Source organism: Chelmon rostratus, chromosome 14 (assembly GCF_017976325.1).
Source record: "Chelmon rostratus isolate fCheRos1 chromosome 14, fCheRos1.pri, whole genome shotgun sequence".
Lineage (NCBI taxonomy): Eukaryota > Metazoa > Chordata > Actinopteri > Chaetodontiformes > Chaetodontidae > Chelmon > Chelmon rostratus.
Genome location: NC_055671.1, coordinates 1,947,257 through 1,972,814, shown reverse-complemented (window position 1 = coordinate 1,972,814; position 25,558 = coordinate 1,947,257). Strand labels below are relative to the sequence as shown.

At 38.9% G+C, this 25,558-nt stretch overlaps 1 protein-coding gene across 1 annotated transcript in view; it reads right to left on the bottom strand.

Annotated features, from left to right (window-relative positions):
- The window catches only part of opcml (opioid binding protein/cell adhesion molecule-like), a 161,379-nt gene that overhangs the window by 73,565 nt on the left and 62,256 nt on the right, over nucleotides 1-25,558 (bottom strand). The window contains exon 2 of the mRNA XM_041952260.1: nucleotides 5,007-5,242. Coding sequence (XP_041808194.1) covers nucleotides 5,007-5,242 — 236 coding nt within the window. The remainder of the gene's footprint in view (nucleotides 1-5,006; nucleotides 5,243-25,558) is intronic.

The following is a 25,558-nucleotide window of genomic DNA, read 5'->3' as shown; positions in this document are numbered from 1 at the left end:
TTTGCAAGCAGAATATTCAGGCAGAAAAAAACAAAGCAAAACAAAGAGTGTACAAACTTCTATTGCTCAATGCCAGTAGCACTTAAAGTGATTCTGACTGCAGAGGACAAAAGTTCAGAGTGTTACCTTTCAAAAGGGACCAAAACCATGCATGTGTATGTAGTCTTATAGAACATTAAAATTAAATAAAAATGATTAATTCAGCCCTCTCTGTTTGGGCTGAACTTGGTCAAACATGAACAAACACCATTGTCTGCACATAAACATGACGAAAGACACAAATATTTTGGAGCTGACTGGGTGCATGTTCATTTATTATATAAACCATATAAAAATATTACTGCCTTTACCATAATACAGCCTGCAGTTGTCTGTGTCAGAAAAATAACACTGGAAAAGCACCCCCTGAAACAAACTACTACTGGGCCGTGCTGTAGGCATGGCATCTTCATCGCCTCCGGATTAAACACATTGGGAGTTTAATATTTTGAAGCATGCATGCCTGGAGAGGGCCCAGCCTTCTCTGTTACAGCTTGGAAACAGGTTTGAAAGATTTAAGTCTTAGAATGTACAATACTCTGGAAAATGAAGCAAAACTAAATCTGTAGGTAATTCTTCATTTAGTCATTTCCTCATGAGCATTACCTTTTCAGGGTTGTGTAGAGTTACCCTGCACACACCTTCTGTGTGCTACAGACACTTTTTTGTAAGAGTGGTTCCATATTCCTCAAGGAGCTAAACATCTCCTCACAACCTGACCTGCATGTGATTAGACTGTGAGAGATGAGACATAAGAACAGCCCGTTTCTGCTCTGAGGCAAGACTGCAAACCACTGAGTCACCCCGGGATCTCTGTTGGAAGCTCACTGAACATCAGAGAGGTGGTCAAAGAAAAGCTGTCACGAATAGTAACTGGTTTTGGACAAACCAAAGTTGAGATGAATCCACAACTGAAAGCAAAATGCTGGTTCCTCCACCAGCAGCCTGCCCTGTTTCTCATCATGAAAAGTATTACAGCCCAGTGGATGGGATAGAGACACAGATCAGACTGCATGGGGCGAGCAGCGTGTGCGCTTGCTGTGCTGTGAGTTTGAACCAGCATGCAGTAAAGGGAGGGGGACAAGTTCGGTTGTTACAGGCCAGCCGAGGCACAAAAAGGCAGGCGGCAAAAAGAAAATGACAAAATCCATCCAAAAATTAGTTTGTCTGCTGGCTGAAGATGTTAACGTGTGCTGTTGACATATTGAGGGATTTCGACAAGTTATTTCTAGCAATGATTGTCAGAATATATTTGTGCAAAGGTGGTAGAATAAATTTGTAGCGCTGAAGATATGTATGTTCAGGCTTTAAATCCTGACAAAAAGGCAAAGCAACAAATTTATTTATTTGCCACAATTTATTCTTTACTCAATGCTAGAGCTATGGAAACACCCCGTTCAATGCACGTTTGTAAAGTGCGACTGTGTAATGTGCAGTGAACAGCCGCCACAGTGGCCAAATATGGCAATTACAAGATAATGACACATTGAATTAGCCACAATAGTACTGCTCACACGAGACCACGGAGGGCTGCGGCAGCAAAACCCCTGAGTGTATCGACTTCTGAGAGGAAACATTGTATTGATAATGAATTCAACTTTCATTTGAAAGGGCTATTATTTCTTTCAAAAGTTACAAAAACGTTGCTTTAACAAAAACGGCACAGACCAAAGCAGGACTGCCTCTTTTGACACTATTTCTAAGTGTCCTTACTCAAAATGAAGTTAGGCTGTTGCAGTGGTGCTTCAGGGATAGTCAATAAGTAGGAGACAGCAGGGCTCTTTACTCATTAAAGAAACAGAACAGAAGTCCTTACAGTTGGGATCAGAGTGTAACTACCACTTGATGTTAATTCAGAGTCCTTGGCTCCTTCTCTGCCAGTTCTAGTCCTTGGAATGCATACACTATGCATTACAAAGCACTCCAAGATATTATTCTTTCTTGTAGTGTGACTTAACTGCAGTCAGTCCACTCTCTGTGTGTAGTCAGGAAGCAGATGCCCTATATTCCTGAGGGTATCAGCAGACAAGGTCACTGAGCTGATTGATGTTAGCCTCCAGAGTCCTCCTCTGTGTACAGGTTCAACACCAATCTCCATTTCTGAGGTGCTCGAGAGGAGAGCGCCTGTGGGAACGAAAGGCACCACTAACATCCCCCATGGACTTCCTGATCTGTCTTTGCCATAAAGGTGGCTATACTATACTGTATTCATTCATTTAACTCCAGGATGTGACATAAATCTGTGCCCTTTCCTACAAAATGTCCCCCCAACACAAAACTCTCACAAAGTTTAACAAGCGGCACCAATTGTACGTTAAAAGTGTGTTCATTATGTGTTGCCTTGTGTAGTCAGTCCAAAGCATTACACCACTCTTGGGCTTAAAACTAGTGTCAGCATGGGAGAAATATTGGGTCATGCTATTTCCCTCTATGTCTACCTTTATGGTAGCTATTATTATATAGTGATATGTGACATGATAACTATCAAGCATTACACAACAGAAGCCATACAGGAAAACAGCACGAAAGGTACGACCATCTTCCTTTGCTTTGTAAAAAAGCCACTAATGTCTCCTCAAATGTTTTTCCTGCCCGAGGACAATAGCCCCTTTAATACTATGAGCCATTATTCTGCCTCACAGTAATATATATAAAACATGCTTTCAGAGATTTTTAATGCAAAACAAGTGAGCTCTGAGAAATACATTTTACTGCTGGCTTCCTATTTTACATTAGCAACACATAAAATATATCTTCAGAAACATCCAATCTATCTGAATACAACTTTTATTTTGAGAGGACAAATAAATATATATGTGATGTAATGTTATTCATTTTGATGTTTTCTTCTTCGGCCATGCTTAGCCTCTATGCCTGTGTCTTTGTAATTAGGGATGTCTATGATCCGACGATTAGTCGTCAATCTGCATCAATAATGTCTTCAGTCAAACATAAACCGCCGTCATAGCAGACGAGGAACATGCAGTGTGAACTCAGAGCCATGTCCTTGAAACCAAAGCAAGCCAGCTGCCCTCTTCCTCTGCCCTCCACAGATGAAACATAATGGCACCTCACTGTGGCGCCTACAGCGTTAGCTCATGGCCCTGACTGAGGAACCAGCTGGTACATGTTGGTGACTTCAGCAGTGTAAAGTCACAGAGAATTGTTGTTTGGTTTAGCTAGCTAGCAAGTGGAACCTTCAAACAACATAGAAAGAAAGGTTATGACTTTCTGAGTAACATTGTCCAATCTTTGTGTGTAAATCATTGTACCACTGCAGGTGAAATGCAGCAAGATTCCCTGGATGGTACAGTTATCACTGCAACATCTCTGCATCTCTGGGACGAGAAGTCACCTGAGAAGGTGCATCACAAACAGCGAAGAAACAGTGCTCATTACACATCAATCATTTAGGTAAGATCTGACATTATTCTAAATAAAACCAGTAAGAATGAAGTCTGTTATTTGCTATTAGCGATGGAACATTTTGAACTTTTCGTGTGAATGCATTATTTTTATCATAATCTGCCGTTACAATACCTAATTGCCGTGAATTTTGCAGGAATCATGGGCCAAAGTAGTAGATTCAAATGCTATAATGAAGAGAAAATATTCATTTTGAGCCATTTAATGATAATTTAACCATTAAAAATGATAAATAAGTTTCTTGAAATTTGCATTCTTGCTTGACCTGAAGAGCTGGAGCTGGCTTGTGGTTTGCTACTGTCATACCACTGACAGACACTGCTGCTCCAGCATGCATCATGGGGCTGGTGCATCCCTGCTTTCGTGTAGCAACACAAAGCACCACCACCAGTGTTTTGTTGGTGTATCGAATCCCAGCTCCATCCGTTCTGTGGATCTTGTGGCAGCTTTTAGTTTCAAGTGTGAGCTTACAGCATCCAGATGGTCGGGTTATTCAAGGTCAGGAGAAAGGACAGATAAAATCCACGGGGAAATAAAACTGGAGACGTAAACTTCCTTGTCTGTGCGAGAATATGCTTGTCTATTGTTTGATTAAAACCATGGCCTGATGCTTCTCGGCATCAATTAAGAGTTAATGAGATATCATCATGAATAATACAGTGTGAAAAATACTCAAAGCCAATTATGATTTCATGAAAGTGAATAAAAAGGAGAAATCTGAATTTATTCTCAAAGAAACAAAGCTATTATTCTTTTTTTTTCTAAACTCATATTAAACTCTCAAACGGTGCAGTCTCCGTCCACTCAGGGCTTGTCAGCAGTCTTTCCTTGATGTAGTGCATTCTCTTTGTGAGACAATGTGCGGTATCTGATACAACTACTTCATCTAAGTTTTAATTATATGTCAATTTAATCCAGCTACATGATCTAAACCTCAAATGCAGACTGAGGGCGGTGGTGCTAACTGTTTGTGGAAACTCACCGTGAAGGAAATAGATTTCATCAGAAGAGATAACAAAGGTCTCAGTACTGACAGTTGATTTAGTCGGACCTTGCAATGAAACTGAGCCAGGACATTTTTCAACATACCATGTCCTAAATCAATATCTATCAACAATCTGAAATTAAATCCAGATTGAATCTTGGTTTCATCACCAGGTCTAATGCTTGCTGAATTCCATCTAATCACACCTTCCTAAAACAGAGGAGGGGAGATTTGATTTGACTGAAGACTCGCACCGGTCAAATCCAGAGAAGAGCAACTTGAGTTTACAATTTTCCAGCTGTAAAAATGAACACCCATACTGCAAAAACAAACCAACGAACAAAAAAAACCACACAACACTGTTCCAGCACTGAGTGTGTATACGACTGTGTTCAGGCCAGACCCCTCACCCTAACCCTAACGCTGGGAACATAGAACTTGAATGGAATGTCTGACCCTAGGACCATGTGAGAGCACAACTGTAGCACCGGGGAATACAGCACCCTGGGAACACAGGGTCCTGGAAACACAAGAACGACTGCTGGGGACTTCTTACCTTGAACGATGAGATGCACTTTCGTGGATTTTGGCTTCTTGTTTGTGAGGATTGAGCAGACATACTGCCCTTCATCATGGACGTCGACATTTTGGATCTTGATGCTGTACTCTGTGACTGCTGTGTTTTCCATCAGGATGACACGAGGGTCCAGAGACCACTTCTCACTTCCTGCAAAAAGAATGGTGGTGCGATTGAGCCATGCCACTCGAGATACTTTGCTGTCCACATTGCACCTGGAAGGTAGACAGACAGAAAATGCAAAAAAACACATTAGAGATTTAGGTTAGAGATTTTAGCATAATGCTTTGTCTGTGCTTCATCAGTTTAAAGAGGCTTCCAACAAAAACACCACTCCAGCGATGTCTGATTAGGTACTATGACAGGTAAAAGCACTCTGTAGAAGGTACAGTTGTGGTTGTGGTTGTGGTATTTTGATGAGAGGGCAGATTAAAACAGAGAAGCTGTTATCAGATAAATTCATCTCTGACTTGTACTTACAAAGTGATGGCACACACCTCATTCTTTAGATCACATCAGGAAAGACATGTGAGGTCTCTTTAATGAGTAACATTCACTGCACAAACACTACACATTACTTATTATCAGGATGTGACACGCAATACCAGTGTTTTAGATGTGCCTACAATGATTTTTGCATGTCTATCCGACACCAGTCACATCACACAGGTGCTGATGGAACCTTATCTGTTCCATACGGCCAGGTTAAAACATCAGCACTAGCTGTATTAGTCCAGAATGCGCTGGGGTATTTACCCCAATTTAAAGAGGCCATATTATGCTTTTGAGGATTTTCCCTTTTCTTTGCTGTGTCATATAGCTTTTTTATCCTTGTAAAACGTCTGCAAAGTAATAAAGGCCAAAGGCCAAGCCTGAATGGCCTGACACACCCTGTCAGTAGTCTTTTATTCTGCTACTTGTCCCATCCACCTCGCTGTCTGCTGTTGTAGGGATGTGAAAGGCAATGTTATGAGCAAAACAGCCAATGTGAAGGAAATGTCTCCACAAGGACTTGAAAACTCTTGTGTATGCTAACCACTTTACTTCGGACTGCTTTGAGGACCAGTACAAAGCTAAGAGCGAAGCACAGGAACTGCTCTGTTGTTGGCTTCAAGAAGCAAACACAAAAGTCTTCATCTACTCCCACCATCTGAGGATGTCAAAACCCAGCGGATAAACTTTATTTTTGATGGAAACGTGATTGAAATGTTCCCAAAGGGAAAACTGAGTATGCATTTTAACATTAATTCACTGGACTGCTTTGTCAGCAAGGGCTGGTAACTGTACAAGCTCAAAGATCGATAGCGTCTGTCCATGACTTCAAACTAGCTGCAAGTTTTACCATTTTTTATGTTGTTGTACAGTTTATTTTGTTGGTTGGCCTTGTGAGACTGGAGCCAGCTACAGACAGTGCTACCGAACTGGGGCCCATATCACAAGCAGGCCCTACTCGATAGCAAGTGGGCCTCTAGCAGAGCTGTGGTGGAAGTATTTCAATGCAACACTCCTATTCACTATCTCCCAACCTTGCCCTTACTGTAATCTCAGTGAGAGATAAGTTGGTATATGTATCCTCAAATCCACCTCTGTCATGGCATCAGTAACTTTATTGAAAAAACATTAGCAGTAAGCAACTTACAGCAAAATTATAGGCTTATTCTACATATACCATAAAAACTATTAAGTGTCTTTGCTTCGTAACTGAGGAGCTCAAGGGCCCGTCATAATAGCCTGCACTGGGGCCCGTCATCACTGACTTAAGCCACTGACTGGACCAAATATTGGTGGTGGAGCAAGGGACAGTATGAGAAAAATAATCTGTTTTTGAACATTAAAGTGTGTAAACCCATACTAGTGGACACCTGGAATAAAAGTATGAGCCTGAAAAAGTCTTTAACCAGAATTTGATTTTATAAATTTGGCATGAGTTTGCACAAACCATGAAAACTTGTCCTTGTAAGCTCACAAATGTGGGCAGATGAATCCAGTACAAAAATTGTCAGTGTCTGGCTGATTAGTCTGCAGGTCTCAGCACAATTAATCACACACAGTCCACATACATACTGTACGTAGCACGTGCATCAGGGGGCTTCACACACAGAGCAGTGGTTGTTAACCCCAGCGTCACAGAAAACATTCACAGTAAACAGGGCAAGGCAAGATATTTCAGGTCCACAGATTAACACGATCTGGATTACAGTGCAGTGTAGGTGTGATATTGAATGCAGGGGATATGAAGGTGTGAGGGGAAGTTGAAGGAATGAGGCTGTAAATAGAAGAAGGCAACGTGCACTCAGTATCAGCAACCAGAGATACAGAAAATAAGGCTAAAGGGAGTTTGTAAGTGAAGAGAGGAGGTGATTCAGGTGAATCAGACAGTTACCATGAAGCAGAGGAGAAAAAATAATCCAAAAACAGGGACATGTTAAACGTGTCATTTGTATTAAAGTAATCACCACATTCAGTAATCAGAGTATTGGGAAACTTTTCATGCAGTTGCAATTCTACTATGTAATTTCGAATAATCTCCACAAATTGTTTTTTATTCCAAATAATTACCAAATTGTGCAGGCACAGTAATGTTCCATGTAACCTAACTAAAGCAGGACACACTGTGTGATCATCAGAGAAAGGTTTTCATGTTAATAAAGGCAGCACATTTGATTCTTAGAACCTGAATGTTCATCCTTCTAGAACCATAAAGTTTTGTCTTTGACCAAAACATCATGGGATTACCAGTTAATTTAGACAAAGAGATGGATATGAAAGACAGACTACACATCAGAAACTCAAGCAGGACAAGAACGAGTCTTTGAAGAGATTCTTGATTTGCTGAACTCATGCTATGAAGCAGTACCATTAGACTACCTCACAACAACACAAGGCAAAGCATGTATTTACAAACAGTATATGTATATGTTTCCTTCATGTGTGCCTTTGGAGATGTACCCTCTCCACAGAACAAGGCTCCAACAGTTATCTTTAACAAGACAAGGATCATTTATATCTGCAGAGCCTGGAAACACATTAAATCTTTGGTCAAAGCCCCCAAAAGTAAATTTTGAGGAGCCCTTACGGTCTTAAAGGAGGAAGTAAAACATTAAAACTCTAAAGATCAGTAATGTGCATTAAACTGTGGCCTGTTCACTTAATATATATATATATATATATATATATATATATTACATGGAATACATAGAGCCTTTTTTAGAAAATCTGTGAGGTTAATCAGTGTTCAGGTTGGAAAAGGAATATCTACTCTGTCTCCTTGCATCTGTTTCTGTTTTCTCTGTTTCTGTTATTTTACAGCTAAACGGCTTACCCTACCTGGTGATCTGCTAGCCCACAGAATTAAAAAATATTTCATGTAGTTTAAGGTGTGATGTGTTTTCTAAATTGTGATCATTGCTCACATTCTAACATCAACCATGTTATATTATTGTAGGTGAAAATGAACCAAAATATGAAAAAAAAGAGTAAAAGCCAAGCTAATGACAGTGTGGCAGAGCACTGCTAACAGACCTATTGATCGAGATCAATCTATCTTTGAGTCTCAAGTTGATCACGAGGCAATTCAGTTGAAAGAACAGTTGTAATTTTCACCAATATGAATATTCCACTAGACAAGCATTGTTACCATTTTCATTATGTTGGGTTATAACTAATTATAAGTGAGCATTTCCTGTTGCACTTGTTTCACATTAAAAATATTGCATCAGAGATCAAATTGAGACTTTTATTGTGAAGCAACTACAGGAAATGCATTTGATCAAAGTTATGTCAATGTGCATCATCGCGTTTCCCACCAGAACTTTGTGTACAAAATATGAGCTTTTTTCAGGGGTTTTACATTTACCAGGTAGAGGAAGTGCAAGTAGAGGCAGCCGTAATGCTCTGGTTAGAGAAACAGCAGGCAAAAGACCCCTCCCTCCTACAGTCTGTGTGTGAGAACCAGTACACCTCCAACATTCATCAGCATAAAGAAATACCTTTTACTATGCAATCTTGATGGATGGTTGGATGCTGTTACCACAAAATCTGATTGCATTTTCTCGTGGCAGGGCATGCTATGTGTGTCCCGGTCCACAGCATGCCCAAGGGATTAGTTTTTTTTTAAATGCCATGCATCATTTAAAGAAAAAAAGTCCTGGTAGCAGCAGCTTTAGCAGCACAGTGACATTCAGACAGATGGAGATACAGACTTTACAGAATCTCAGGTGAATGACAGGGAAGTATAAAATAGCATATTCCAGAATAGGGAAGCATTTTTGTGTGTTGGTTTTAAATATATGTTCTTTTTAATTTATTTTGGTAATATATCATATGCAAGTGTCAAATATTACTGAGAAATTGTTTTTCTTCTTATTATTATTATTAACTATTTATAATCAGAAAACAAATCTGTTTGATAGGAGTCCTTTTTGAGCAATATATATATGCAGATACATACTAAATGTTTTGTGGAATAATCTCTGTAAGTGTGTGTGCATGTGTGTGTGTGTGTGTGTGTGTGTGTGTGTGTGTGTGTGTGTGTACAACATAGAAAAAGAGAGAGAGGGTGTGAAGTGTTAAAAAAAAATATGTCCCTAACAATGTGAAGACCAAACCTACACCCATGCACAGAATATTATATTACTTATGCCTATCTCCACTTTTCCTTGAAGAAATATACAGGAACCAATTTTCTACAGGGGTTATTCGTTTTGGAGAGAAATGTTCCAGTAGCAAATCCTGACAACAAACAGATAAAAATATGAAGTTAATATTAAGGCTAGCTCAACATACTTGAAAACCCCTGCACAAACTGAAAAAGCTGAGAAAAGCACTTGTGTATTTCCTCTGTATATAAATAAAATAGGTCATAAAATGTAAATATAAAAGGTTATCTCTCTCCCCTGCTTCTTCCCTGGTAGGTACTGCAGTGGTAGTGTAGGATTTAGTTGAATTTATGCCAAGCTGCTGCAAAGGAGAAAAGGCAGCAGGTGAAGGTGCAACAAAGCTTCCTTATTCATGTTATTAGTCTTCCTCTGTAGTTACTCTGGGGATACACTGGGGAAAGTCTTGTTGAGAGTCCATGTTGTGTTCAGCATTGTCCTCCTTCATATTCAAAATGGGGTACACGTTAGCACAGGGAGCTGTTCTCCTCTGTTTACTACTGAGCCGCTCCTGTGGAGCTGTCAGAGGTTAAGTGCTCAAGAGCACCTTGTCAGTCACTACTCTGAAAAAAAAAAAAAAAAAAAACATTAGCAATCCTTTTATTTCTGTGGAAAAATACTATTCCCAGCTGGTACTGGATTTAAAACGAGTGACACTCTGGAGTGCATTTGACCTTTAACCCCTTGATGCCTGAATTTATTTAGAATTATATGAAAAAAATAATTCTTTGTGTTTTTGCTTTCAAACTGATCCTAAATTAAGAGGAGGTTGTTAATTTTTCTCTAGCACATACAATAGATCTAAATTTAGCGACAACAGGCGTTAATGCTTAAATGCAATAAAAATACTTTTTTTTTTCAAAGTTCATAAATGTGCATCATAAAAGCCATTCAAAATTCATTTATTTCATCAAACAGCCACAAAATTGGCTTACAACCATTACATTGTAACAACAACACAACGGATGTAGTTTTCACTTGTCTGGTCCGACGAGAAACCAGTGCTTGCAAAAGGTTCCTAGGTGTGTGTTGAATATGCACAAACCCGCATTAGAGGAATGCATGCGCGATTCGGCTGCAATGTGGATTAAAGCGGTACGATGGATTTACTGTTTATGTTCTTTGGGGAAAGCGTACATTAGTATAAGTACACAGTGTCCTAAACCACTTTACACTCCTGGGCCTATTTAGTTGTTTAAGTATAAAATGAACATCGTGCCACATCCAGATATTTACTGCTCAGCTACAATAGCAGCACTGTTCAACAGGGATACAGAGAGAAATCAATCATAGAAAAGGGAGAGATACCAGCTCCTCTACTGACACAAGACTCAGCAGACCAGAATGTAATGCAGACACAATTTCAGGCTGGAAACCTGCTCTATTTCTACTATTAATGCTAAGTATGAAGAATACAAAGCACACTGAACACAAGATGTGAATTAGAGTATTTCACAAAATATAGAAATGCTTGATAATCATGATAATCATAAACAACTGATTGTTTTTGGTGAGTTAATGCAAAGAAAACCAATACAGAGCAATGTTTGTAAGAAGCATTTCATGTGAGGTATTTAGGTCATAGTCTCAACAGGGTTTTGCTCAAGTAAGACACCTTGCTGACATGATGGTACATTAGGTCTCAAACCTCGATATCAGACAGCAGACAGCTTTCAAATTGGCTGCACTTGTGAGATCCAGTACTTGGAGAGAGGCCAACAATGGGTGGCACTGTCAAAAACTGTCCTGCCGTAACACAGCTGACACTCAGCGTACTTTTCTAAAATCCTCTTCATGCCAACATGGTTTATGCTTGGTGCTGCGAAGGCATTCAACTTCATCAGTGTGGTGAGATGAAGCTGTAGCTGATTAAAGGATCAGCTTAGTGTTTTTTTCATGCTTGTTTGTTTTTTTGTTGTAACTCAAGCTCTTGAGATAATTAGTCAGTCCTGCACACGGGTCCGGCCTGGAATATCACAACAACCATGGAATTTTGTACAACTACTAGATGGGTTGCCATGCAACCTGGTACAGATATCAACAGTGCCCAGAGGATGAATCAGAACAGCTTTCCTCTAGCATCCTTATCACATCAAAATGTGCTGTCATACTTTGGTTTATGAACAAATATACCTCAGCCTCAGCTGTACTATGTAGGTAGTGCAAATTTGCAAATGCTATAGTACCATGCTAAACCAAGATGAAGAACAAGATAGGCATTAAACATCACCATGCTGGCATTGTCAGCATGTTGAACACCACGATGTACCAGTAGAGCCTCACAGAGTCACTGGAGTGGCTGTAGTCTGCTACTCTTGTTAGGAGATATGGGAGTATAAGCTCAAAAAGCCTCCAGTGAATGATGTCACAATGGTGATGAAACATTTGATCCAGGAGATAAGAACTGTGAGGAAAAGTGTGTGTGTGTAACTGTTGCTGTTATTCATATAGTGTACCTGTCAGACAGCATTGCCTTTGGATGAAGTTGATTCTTCTTCTGCTTTAGCATCACCATATGTCATATTCCCATATTGCCCCCTGCTAAATAATTTCAAACTCAATAACTGGTGTTGCACTGTAATAATCCACTGCGGAGGGGATTTCAAAAACTGCGGCTGAAGATAAAAGTTTCTTCTAAATTTGCTGTTTTGAGCAAAGCTTCAACAACAGCAGCTTGGACTAACGTGCATATTCCTCCTCTCCTATGTCAAATATTCATTACTTTACTTACTGGTTACAGTGAATACTGATGTACTGCCATGCATCCAGCGGGTATTCAAGGTCCTATACAGTCTTATTAGACACCCAAACTTGGCTAGCAGCAATGATAAGCCAGTTTAACAGTAATGCTTTTGATACCTTCAGTGCATTTTACATACTGAGTTTACTTGATTTAGGTCCTCTCCTGTTTGCATCTGTCCACCTATAAACTTTCTTTGTTGGTTATATTTTATCTCATTCTATCACACAAGAATATTGAAGAATGTCAACATTCTGCTCACCCACCTAACAGATGCTATTATTTTTCAAACCTAGAATCTTTTTTTTTTGTTTGTTTTGTTTTTTATCTGATATGTGGCACACCACTGTCACATTAATATTTCAGGTGCCAGACATAAAAATGGCAACTAGATGTGTACCCAGGAAGCAGCTGCCTTCTCAGCAGCATTCAGTAAAATAATAAAATCCTACATGTCTACAGTATATGCCCCATGCTACAGTGAGGACTGTGTACTAATGCAGAAATAGAAAACAGATACATCTGTAAGTCAGCTCACGCCTTGTGGGCCTACAGCTACAGTTAAACACAGACTCTCTGTACAGTAAATGGATAAAAATACCGGACGGGACAGTACTTGTCACTCATAGCCCTTGCAGACCTAAAAGTGGTCACATGAAAGTGAAAGGTATTGTTTTGTGAAGTGTTTGTGTGGTATGAGGATTAAATGGAATATTTCACTTTACTTAACAGCAATGCAAGAACCCCCAACTGCTAAACATAAAGTGAATGTACTCTATGATGATCATCACGCTACACTGGCCAAAATGTCAGGACCTGTGAAAATTTCCATTTACCATGAATCTCTGCCAAGTCCTGAATTTGCATATCTTTAGCATTCTCCGGAAAACAGTTTGGAAAATGTGTCTGAAAAGAGAAGGCTGCGACACGGTGAGCTCTCACCCTGCAGTGTCCCTGGGACAGAACGGGTGACAAAGGATTCATATTAAAGACAGATTATTGTTTTCTCACCACACAGTGCCTAGCCTTCAATCCAATGGACCACACTGGATGAATAGCATTACTCATACTGTCATTTCCGACTGCCACTGCAGGGTCAGAGGAGACAGCCGAACGGGAATCCAGTTCTATCACAGTGCTCCATCAAAGTCGAGACGTGAATCAGGAATAGTGGAGAAATACTCCCCACAGGACACGTGTGACAGACATTTTAAGTACAGAATATGTTACTCAATGCTGAGCCGCTGTTGACCTTCAGACTTTATTCACAGCTAATTTTTTTTTTTTTTTTTTTTGAGGGGTTGCACAAAAATGGCTTTGAAAGCTAAACACTGTGTGTGTGTGTGTGTGTGTGTGTATATATATATATATATATATATATATAAAGAGTACATGGGTCATATGTAAATTTTTAGGTACCACAAGATATTTTAAATTAGAGAAATTACACTGGTAGATTTGGGCCCATGATGTTCAGTGTAATTCTTCCCAGTTTCAGTGTAACACTGTACTGTAGCAAACTTCAGTAATGATTATACTGCCCGTTTAGTATTAGAATGGGTGCTCTGTTTCTCTTGTACTTACATGTATGTGTGGTCCATTACAAACTGTGAAGTCTATGGCCACAGACCAGAACATGTTAAACATACAATATTAAAGAAACATCTTAAGTGCTAATGCAAATTATATAACACTGCTTATAAAATATGATAATTCGTCATATTTTATAAGGAGTGTTATATTATATCATTTGCTTCAGATCGACCAACTGTAACAGTAAAATGCAAATGATGCATTCATGCATCAGAAATGGTAAGCCAGTTTTACAGTAATGCTTCGATACTTTAAGTACATGTGAATACTGATTTTACCTCAGTGATATTGTCTATGCAGAGCTTTTATTGGTAATTGAGTATTTTCATACTGCATGATTGCAACTTTTATTTAAACATGTAATAACAGATTTGTGAGGGCAGCATGAAGGTGTGAACATTGACATATACTCAAAACAAATACAACAGCAGTAATGTGCTGTAAATGAATACAAAAATGCAGCAGAAAGCCAAAACTAATACATTAACGCCAAACAAGCTGCAAATACAGAAATGATACCAGGTCTAAAACACACAATCTGCAAAAACAAAAGAAAACCGCTGTATATCCAGTCTCACAACAACAGTTCTCCAGGCCTCTAGGGGGAGCGCAAAGTGGAACAGCTTGGTTTTCGACCAGAGAGAGAGAACAGGCGAGAGTCGTTTTTGATGCAGGAAGAAAAGCGGAGTAAAGAGGTGTCATACAAAGGTAAGGCTTTCTTTTCCATGTGGCCTTAGTCTTTTTCTTTCTGCATTTGTACTTGTGTAAGGCCTGCCATCTGTTTCTATTAAGTGTAATAAACAGCACTACTTTGTTTTTTTTGGCATCACATGAAAGTATTTCTGACAGAGACACTTTCATCAGAGTCTGTGCATCCGGTGGGCTTCACTGTGTGACAAAGTTGAAATTAGTCGAAACAACTGAACCGCTATACTGCTGTCCTGTCATGCACATTTGTACGGAAAACAACTGACCTTATTAGTCTTCCTTCCCCAGCCTGCAAAACTTTGTTTGACTAAACTACTCACCAGAAGCACCAGGACAGCTACATATGGCGAAAGCACTTTAAGTGCTAATACTTTATGAACACAAGGCATTCAATAATACAACAAATTATTCCCATAAATTATTCAGAATTATTCACTCAGTATTCATCTATTCAAGGCCGTGGGTACTGGCTGGTATATACACCAAATGGATGCTGCTGCCTTGTCACAATCAATCATAAGGAACAGATAAGTGGTGGGCAGCCTCGAAGCTCATGTCAAGGATTCTTCATCATTACAATGGTGGGTGTAAGCAGAGACAGCTTTAAGTGCATAGTGGCAGTCTGATAACGGCCAGCACATGTAATCATTGCACCATTACTGTTGTTTCTTCGGAAAAATCGCTTGAAGCAACAAGAAAAATAAATGAAAAATAAGTAACCCTAATTTGATTTATAAGTGATGTCAGTTAGAAACAAACACGTTCAACACAAACTGAAAGTAGGCAAATGACACAGATGCTCAGGGTCTTACACTAACAAGGACTGTCTATCACTGTGTCTCCAGCCTCAAATGCAACACAAACCAATTCACGAGAAAGCAACTCAGAATGAGGAGTGGTGGGAGTGAATGACTGTAAAATCAGCTGATTCAGACCAGCTGAAAGTGAACAGGAGCAATTACATGAGCCAGAGTCAACACCTGAGACCCAGACATGAGATCTGAACAACTGGCAGCATTTACACACATTCATAAAATGATCATGTTCACACTGAACATGATCATTGCACTGCAGCATTTTCTTTGACATGTCTATAAGCATACAGTACTATAACCTTTGTTGCACATGAGTGCAAAAATCGGCCAAAGTAAAGACAACCCATGTCTCATAATTCAATGAGAGGTGATGGTTCCCATCTCTACATTTCCAGTTTTAAATCCAAGACAAGCTCATTTCTAATGGTCAAAGAGCAGCTGCCAAAGATGTGAGTGTAACTGACTTCTGTAAGAACAAATACTCAACATTATTTTACTGTTACTGCTGTTATACTGTTATACACCTACCATATGGGAGGTGTACTGTGTATAAAATGGTATAAATGACGTATGTTTATGTCCTAAATGACACGTGCTTTGCTCACTCTGTACTCTCCTGCTCATCTGACTTCCTGTCACTTCAAGGACACTGTGGACCATAGAGTCCACTTCAAAGAATCAATGTCAGTGCTCAAAAGATAATAAAATACAGACATATTGGTAATGTTTCCCCTATTTCTTAATTTTCTATTTGATGTTGAGGTTTTTTATCTGGCATCAATAAAGAAGATTCAGAAGAGAAAATATTACAGTTATCTAAAACAAAGAGAGAGATTTTTTTGTCTCCTCTACACATAAAATCAGGTAGCCTAACACATACAATTAGTCTACAGAAACGTAGAGTGAAGCAGAAGATGAAGAGGTGGGTTGAAGGAAATAAAGATAGCATTATAATTATTTATTTATTTATTTATTTCAATGAATCCTGGAATATATAGTCTCATTTAATTATGTCAGTGCACTCCATTAATCAATGGTGAGCCAGAACTTCCTTTAACTTCTTTTAAAAAGTAAACAAACAGGTATTCATCTTTGCAGACAAAGTCTATCTATGTTTAAGAGAGAGTAAGTAGTAGCAAACTACTATTCACCAAAACAGCAGACATAAACATAACAAACAGGTCTGAAAGCTACTCGACACCCTGTCTACTAACGAGAGCTAACTGACTACAGATGTTGACTGAATGGAGCCACCAGTGCTGGAATTTAAACAGTGAATGTTGATAAAGGCCTGTTGAAGAGTCAGAAAGATGGAAATGGTACAGCATTTCTCGGATCTGTGCACAGGCTTCCAGTGCATTGTAAGGCTGATGCTGAAGGACTGCTGCTTCGCTGTCGATAAATTACCCAATGCTTTGGGGCCAAAATACATCTCTGACTTGCTCTCGCAATAAAAACCCTTCCAGGAGACCCTTTCAGCGGATCTGAGACTTGCCGAACTCCTTTTAAAATGAATCCAAAAGCGTATATGTTCTTTCTCTGTGTTATTAAAATTTCAGACTACTTAAAATTGCATTTTCCCATGCCTTCATCTTTGATTTTCAATTCTCTGTCTTTTATCTTCTTTTCTTTTCTCTTTGTCTTTCCTTGTCTTCGCTTCCAGTTGACTGCACTGAAGAGGTGGTAACCTTCACTTAGTTCAAATGGATTTACAGTCCACGCTATAAATGGTATCCTGCTACATGTGATGTCATACATTAGTATGTATATTTCAGATTGAAATATACTGTCTATGTTCCCCTTTCCTTTTGTGCCAATGAAGCTTTAAATAAATGAAAGATCGTTATGTAACTGATTTGACTGTTGAGCATTTCATTAGAATACTTGATATATCCACAGCATTAGCTGTTATCAGACCTGTCAAGCAGAAATAAAGCAAAGGGAGAAGTTATTCAAACAAAATATTATTAAACAATATTTATTTATCCTAAGATCAGTATTTTCAAGGTACTCTTCACTTGCAACTTCTTTTTTTCTTATTTGCCTTGGTGTGCATTCTAATAATGTGTGTACGTATATTATCATCTTTGGATACTATTTGGGGACCAACAGCAAATTAACTTGACTTTACGGACACTTATTTAGCTTAAATATGTTTGATATGTGATGTTTGACATGCAAAGCCACACATTTCATGCTTCCTTAGCTTTTCATTTTTGACTAAATGAAATGTAGTGAAATACACGTGACTGTGCAGCTGATCTCAATGACTTCCTGAGAGCTGCTTGCATACATATTGCATAGTCTTCCATCAGTCCATCATACCACAAAGGTCAAAAGACCACAACATCCAACAAGTTTTTATTCTCATTAAGTACTTTGCAGTGGTTAGATCAGATAAGATGAAACTTTAATGATCCCATGGGTAAAATTGATGAGATGTCACTCTGCAATTTTAAGAAAGTGGAATGGTTTCATACCTCAGGATAAGAATCACCTGAGAACAGTAGGTCAGCAATTTGCAATGCATTTTCAGATTTCAATACTGTCCAGTCCTTAAACAAAGATGCTTGTGAGAATACAGTATGAGACTGTATGTTTAAATGTTGGATTTAGGATTAGGTTACTCTGGGTTTCAGTATGAACTGAATGGAACCAGGTGTGAAAAGGGTCTGCAGCTCAAGCCAAGGATGTGGTGCTGAAGATGTGGCATTTCCTACATCGATCAGGCCTTCCAGAAATAATCAATAGTTAATAAAGAACATCTTAAAATATATAATAGATGCATATATATGTGAAACACAGCAGTGTTTGCGGCAGGATATAATTTTTTACCTGTATTTTCCTTTTGCAAAGTCACATTTTTTGTATGCATCTATGGAGCTGTTTGAGAGGAAGATTCAAATGTTTCTGGAACAAAATAACCAAAGACACAAAAAATCAGAGCCCTGATCATCCTGCAGGCAGACCCATACCTAAACCACTGAAAATGTCCATACCATCTCCTCCACATGCGCATGTTCTTGCTCTTTATACTACGTCACCTGACTTCCTCCTTTGCTCCCATCATAATTACTATGGTCACTTGAGGTTGCAGCCTAGTCTATGCTCATGATAACAACCAGACTAGTGGTCTCTACTTGGTTCTGAGGATGGGAGACATGACATAGGACCAGGTCCAAATTACACTGATTACTGTGTAATCAGGTCAGGTAGAGTCTCTATGGCAACCTGGTCTATGGCTAAGTTCAGTGTTTCTGCCAGTTCAGTTGCTGTGGATCCTTTGACATACAGTGTACTGGTGTTCAAGTTTGCTGTACTGCTGTGTAAAACCTTCCTAAGCGGGTGTAAAATATTGTTAATAACTATTTACCACCAACTACCCTGGTCTTTCAAATGAATGCAAAAACCATGACTGTGCAGCATTCACAGTGATGTCATTCTGTACAATTTCTCTCAGCACCCCAAAGCTGATTCTCAAGAAGTAATGCCTGTTCACTCCCCATGTCACAACTTCGCATGACTTCTGGAATTAATGGATTTATTAAAGAAACATGCCTATGTTGTGCAATAATTCTAATATATTTCTCAGTGTTGCTGCCTGCTGCTTGAAAAACGCTTGTGGGGCATTCAAAACCTTTTCCAGCCGTATAATAGCAGACTGTTAGCCATGCTGCTTGAATGCAAATACATTGTGAACAATGAGTGTATGCAGTTCTGTAGTGGTAAATAAACAACATAACACTGGTGTAGCTCACAATGGGCGGCTGGCATGTAAACAGTTCCACTTGAAGTGGCGTGCATTGTTGCCATGGAAGGCTCATTCAGTATGTAATTGCCAGTGTCCAGTGTTGCAGTGCGCCTTCATCGCACATGTGAGCTGGGCTGTGTCAGTGTGATCGGCTGCTTTTTTTAGATGAGCCTATTTTGTGTCACACATTTGACTTTTTATTTTAAATTGAAATTAATTTCAATTAAGTGCATTGCTACATTTGAGTAATGTCACTGCAGGTGTTCAGCATGTCTGTAACTATCACCTTGTAGATGATAATCTACTGATCTCACTTTACTCTACACTTTCTCTAAATAATGAATATGTTTTTCTCTTTAACAACTCATATTTAAATAATTTCCACTGATTAAATACATCATGGATTGTCATCTCAAATATGACATATATATGACACAGATGAAGGGTTAGTAAAGGTGTCAGTTGCACCACCTATCTTGATTGACTATGCAAAACAGACTCTGAATTTATTTCATGACATCTCAGACTGTCCCCACATTTTGCTAATACTGCTCTTACTGTACACTGAAACAAGAGATCCTAAAACCCAGTTGCTTTCCCATTCCGACATCATTATTCTGTCTGGGTTAAAATGCTAAGCAGGAGTGACAGAGGCATCTATTTGGGTTCAATTGAATCATCATAGTCACTAGAAACTCATTTTAAACTGATTTGCTCATCTGTGAATTGATTACACCATGCCAGTTTTAGACATGTTGCCCGAGCCACTGTAACCTTTTCAAATGTTGTGTGCCGGCAGTGGTCGATTACTCTGCAGGGAAAAATAAAATGATCCAGATAGGGGCAAAATGAGCAAATAGAATCAGAATTTGTTCTGTATTAATTTGTGATATCAGATTATAAATTGAATAAGGGCATGTTGAAGCAGCAGCACTCCTCGTTATTAAAGGTAGACATGCACTCACCATCACTTAAGATCAAACCAACATTCCTCATGAAAACAGAAAAACAAGCCACACCTTGTGTTCCTAAAGCAGGGAACAATGAAAGCTGCTCACAAACAATCTTCATTTATCTGTCTTTTGGGTAATAGGTAAAGTCAGCACTATTGTGTGTACTCTAATGATGTTTCTTATTTAGGATGCTGACGCACAAACTCATTTATTATATTTAAAATCAGTTCAGTGCAGTCGCACATTGCTGCCACCATGACTAAAGATCTGTGCAGTTCTTTCCTGTTCCTGTCATGGTGTTATGACATATTTTCTCATAATTACTGATCATCAAATGATTCCGTTTTTTCAACAGGTTTTTGCTCTTACAACATATCATCTTATCTTGTTCTATATCAAAATGCTTTTGTTATTTCACAAAGCCAGCATGTCTCACTAAAACACACTTGAACACACACTGCAGCCAAGAGCATTCATACAGCATGATTGATAACCGTAACAGGACGATCTACGTTCATGTGGCCCAGTGTTTTATGTATTATGCTTGTGCTTATGCTTGTGACACAGTGACGTCACCCATTTGTTTGCAGACTACCGTTATAAAGCCCTGAGGCTGGCATCATGGCTGTCGCCACCTTGCATCGCTACACCTCTGTCCTGATTGGATCTGACGGAGTACCAAGGACGCACCATTGTAACAACTTCTCAATCACAAGGTAGCCACACCCTAAAAACCCCTACAGTGGCACCACATTTAAAACCAGTGCTATGGACAGTGTGGTGGACTGTGGTATACAATCAGAGTGGCCACATACATCATGGATACAGTGATACATCGCCGTTTGATGGAGCACCACCGCGGGGCCTGCAGGTTTCTTCTTCTATGCAGAAAGGAAGTGCAAACTGCAACCAACATAGCAAAGTGCCATTCACTGTCCTGCTGGAGAGCCAGACACGACCAGCCAATAGGGCATGGTGTTAAAGATCCAGTTGCAAAAAACTCACCTGAATCTACATATACCGTATTTAAAGCTGTTTCTAGTGCTTTAGCTTTTATGCTAGCAACAGATGTATAGTTGGCAATGTCAGTCGGTTGGTTAGCTGGTCCAGACTGAAGCTTCACAACAACTATGGGGTGGACTGCCATTAAATTTGGTTCAAAAGCAGTTGTCTGTCTCAGGATGAATTGTAACATTTTCGATGATCTTCTAACTTTAATTTTTAATTTGTTCACCCACTCAACTAATTCTCAAACTAATTCTCAAATGTTAGCATGCTGAAGATAGTAATCATTGCCTGCTAAACATCAGCATGTTAGCATTTTCATTGGGATCTTTTAGTACTGCCTCATAGAGCCTATAGGGTCACTGCAGACTTTTACGCAAAAACAAATGCCTTATAAAAAGACAAATCATATACCTATCTGGGTCAAGCAACGTGAGGTTCAATAACAGCGACAACCAGTAATCCAATCACAAGTGTAATCCACAAGGCCAGGATCTCTCATAGTCGCCTATTCACAGACACAGCATATTACAAGTTTTTGAAGGTTCTAGTTTTTAAAGGTTTAGACATGACTGTGACATTACACTCTTGAATAGTACAGCCTTTTGTACCATTTGCACCATTTTATTTTCTGATGTGACCATGATGCATTCCTTATGTGTTTGGAATGGCGTGCCTCATACGACATGCAGGTTAAATTTCCACCAAACACACCCACAAGCTGATACACTAACAAAAAGAGTAATGGTGTGTTTGAAGGCCGATGATAGCATAGCCAAGGCAGAGTGAAAATACCATTATAAAATCACTTCATGGAATCAATTTTCTCCTCACAACATTGAATATTGGAAAACACTGTAATGCCTTACATCACAGCCAAGAGCAACAAAATCAAAGAGAGGCTTTGCTTTCCATTACTGAGAAACAACAGTGCACTGTTGCAATATTAAGCAGCCACTTTGCTTTAAGTGTGCTCCAGTCATGCGTTGCAGGGCAGCTGGCCTGTCAAGGTGAGAGTAAGCTGGTATGTCACTTGTTGGAAAACATACACTTTCCAACCACTACCACACATTATGGTGTTTGTATCTTGTCTGATTGGGGTATGTTATCCTGCTGTGAGAGATACTGTGATATTATTACTGTTTTCAGCCTCTTGCATGTTAAAAAATTCCCTGATCAGCTTTTAACAACAACAAAACTGCTATCAGCAGTGTACAATCCACTCTTACACTAGTAGGTGGGACATGGTGCTTATTTTTTTTTCGACTTTATTTTTGAAACAACTGAAAAAATTGAGAATGTATTTAATGTAAGAATAATATGTATTTCAGAAACACTTGGAATGTGAAGTTGAGCGCAGACCAACACAGATTATAGCATATGAAGGTTTGCAGGACAGGACATAGAAGGAAAATCATAGTTTTAGCATGTAATGGCATTTATTTATTTATTAATTTTGCCTTAGTTGCATTACGCAGTATTCTATACTAGGTGATGGAACCTTCATTTTGCTGGGTTATCATGTTCAACATGTAACTATGATTTCTTTGTGAATATGAGCCATTTTCACAAAGAGTAATATCTGTCTTAGAGCAAATATTATGTATTTGACTTTCGCAGGGAGTCTGACGATTCAAAGGGTAATTAAATCAACTGTGCCAAACAAATCCTTATTAAAATGATAGATGATTAATTTCTGCTTTCACTTCAGTTCACAGCTTTTGAATATTCTTTTAAATTATCATGATTGTTTTGTGGTAGAATAAGGCACTGCTTCAAAAAAGCTTTTTTTTGTTTGTTTCTCTAAATAGCATCTCTAAAAGAAATAAAAGCAGTTTTGGATCATGAATGTAATCAATAACATTCAGAAGCTGAATAAAACTATCAATCTATATTTCATTTGCTCTCTATCAAACTCATGATATGAAAGAAATTCTAATATTCAGAGTTTCTGTTTTGGTTCACAGGAGCTCCGCTTCATTTCATAATATGAGTGCTGTGCACCCCATGAAAACAGTTTCCATGTGATCTTCAATGAGGAATTTATTTGTTGTTGTTGTTTCCAATATACTCTAGTATTTTGTTTCTAATAATGTTAATAATACACAACTTCCAGACAAGTCTAAAAACCCGTCTTGCACTGCTAAAGCACGTCATATTAACATTAACACAGCTACACGTACAGTCAATGCTGAACAATATTACTGCTATGAGACTTTTTAAACCCATTGTAACACGTCCATGTTTTTCCACCTTGAATTCAGAAAGGCTGCTAAAGTCGATGCCTACTTCAAACGTCTCATGTCTCACGCTGATGAAACTAGTCTAGCCCGCTGCGTCATAAGATGAGTGTTTGTAGCTTAAATTCGGCCTTCTTACTGCTGCACATCTGCCCAATCAGCATGAAGTGGGGATAACTGTCCTCATACCTAAACAACTGAACAGGTCAATTGTTAGGACTCCAAAAATGACACTGTATATTTGTATTTGACCATTAGAGTACCAGCAATAGGTGTGCTGGACCTTCATCGAAGTGAGGCTGCGCCCTCACAATAAATGTAAACGTGGGTTGTAATAACATGCTTGCACAGACGACCTATATAGCCATTTTCCTGATGAGGACATGCTGTGAATTGTTTGCTTTTGGGAAGTTCTGAAATCTGTCAGAAGCAACCTCTCCAATTTCAATGTTTGAAAGCTGAAAAACAAATAAATCAAGTAGTTTGTACAAAGTACAAAGGACAGATTTTAGTAACTATCTGCCAGGTATGTTCACAGGGTTTTTGCATTGTACTGCATTCTGTGGCGATCGGTGGGTTTTGTTTGACTGACTGTATATTACGCTGTGGTGAACATATCATTCATGTGTGTTATTTATTTATTTTCTTGTGTGCTGGTGCCCTTTGAAATACCTGGTTGTTAGGTGGTTGTTAAGGGGCTGTATACTGAAAGTCATAGGTCCTTTCTAGGGTTGACTGATACATAACAAACAATATTATCTTTGTCAGTCTGACTGGCAGCTCCTAACAAACTGACACAATTCTTCAGGGGTCCATGCTGAATTTGGCCTCATCCTGTTTTCCAGAGTTGTAATAATGTAATGTGCAACATGTTTTTACTGAGGTACTATGTGACTTGGCACAGCCACTGTTTTAACCCTTTAAGGCATTCTTTATACTTTAAGCCATAAAACAGACATGTTGCAAACATCTTGAACGGCACATCAAAGAAATTCAGTATAATCCTCCCAACAACGCCTGAAGCACATAGCAAGAACAAGAAAGTTCACATGATCAGTCTCATAGAATTAATTTTTCATGAGTTACTTTTTTCAGATGCAGTTTGTCTCAGTACTAAACAGTGTCACTTGATGGCTTATGAATAAATGCTTCATGAGATTTATTACAAAAATGGTCCCAAACATAACAGATAGCATCAGCTCCTCTGATGCAAATAGTTTATGCACTGTTGTTTTGTATTACCATGGTGGTGTTCATGAAGATTCAGGCACATTTTTCATTCACAACTTGAAGAAGTTTCACTGTCATATGACAGTGCTCATGGCATACTGATTTCAGGGGAGAAATGCAAAATTTCAGCAACATTTTCACTGTTCTTAATTAGCTGTGGACCATACATCCCTCGTGGCAGTAGTTTTTTGTTCCCGCTTAGCAAAAGTTACTCAAACAGGAGCAAATAGTTGCATTTGCTGGGGTATATACTCGGCAACAGTCTCTGTGGGACTGAGTCAAAAATAAACTACAGTGTGTGTGTGTGTGTGTGGTCATGGTTATGAAGGAATACAATATGTCACCCTGTTCAATGTTGTGGCTCACTGATGTGTTTTTAATAGTTTTTAGACAACAGTGGAGCTCTATCACACATATCATACATATATCAGGCTTTGATACACACACAGTGCTTGTTGGTACAGCAGCAATAACTTGAAAAATTGCCAGAAAATGAACTTGTCTGATAGTCAGTTATTCTTTAAGTCTTTTTTAAAAGCAGGATGACAATATAATGCTTTTCCCTGCCTTAGATTTATGATTTACAGAAGAGTGTGTCATGTGTTGTGTTTAACGTTACACTGAACAATTTGGTATCAGCTCGTAAATTGCAGATACAGAATGTGTCTCGTTTCTATAACTAGTGTAAAAAAATATGTTTTAGTCAGAAATAAATATGGCCTTCCTCAATTTCATGTTGGCCAATCATAAGCAATGTGAGGTTGATTGATTCGCGACGTCTGTATCCGCTTTGGTAAAACACCTTCAGACTGTAATTGTTTGATGGACTGATGGTGTGTTG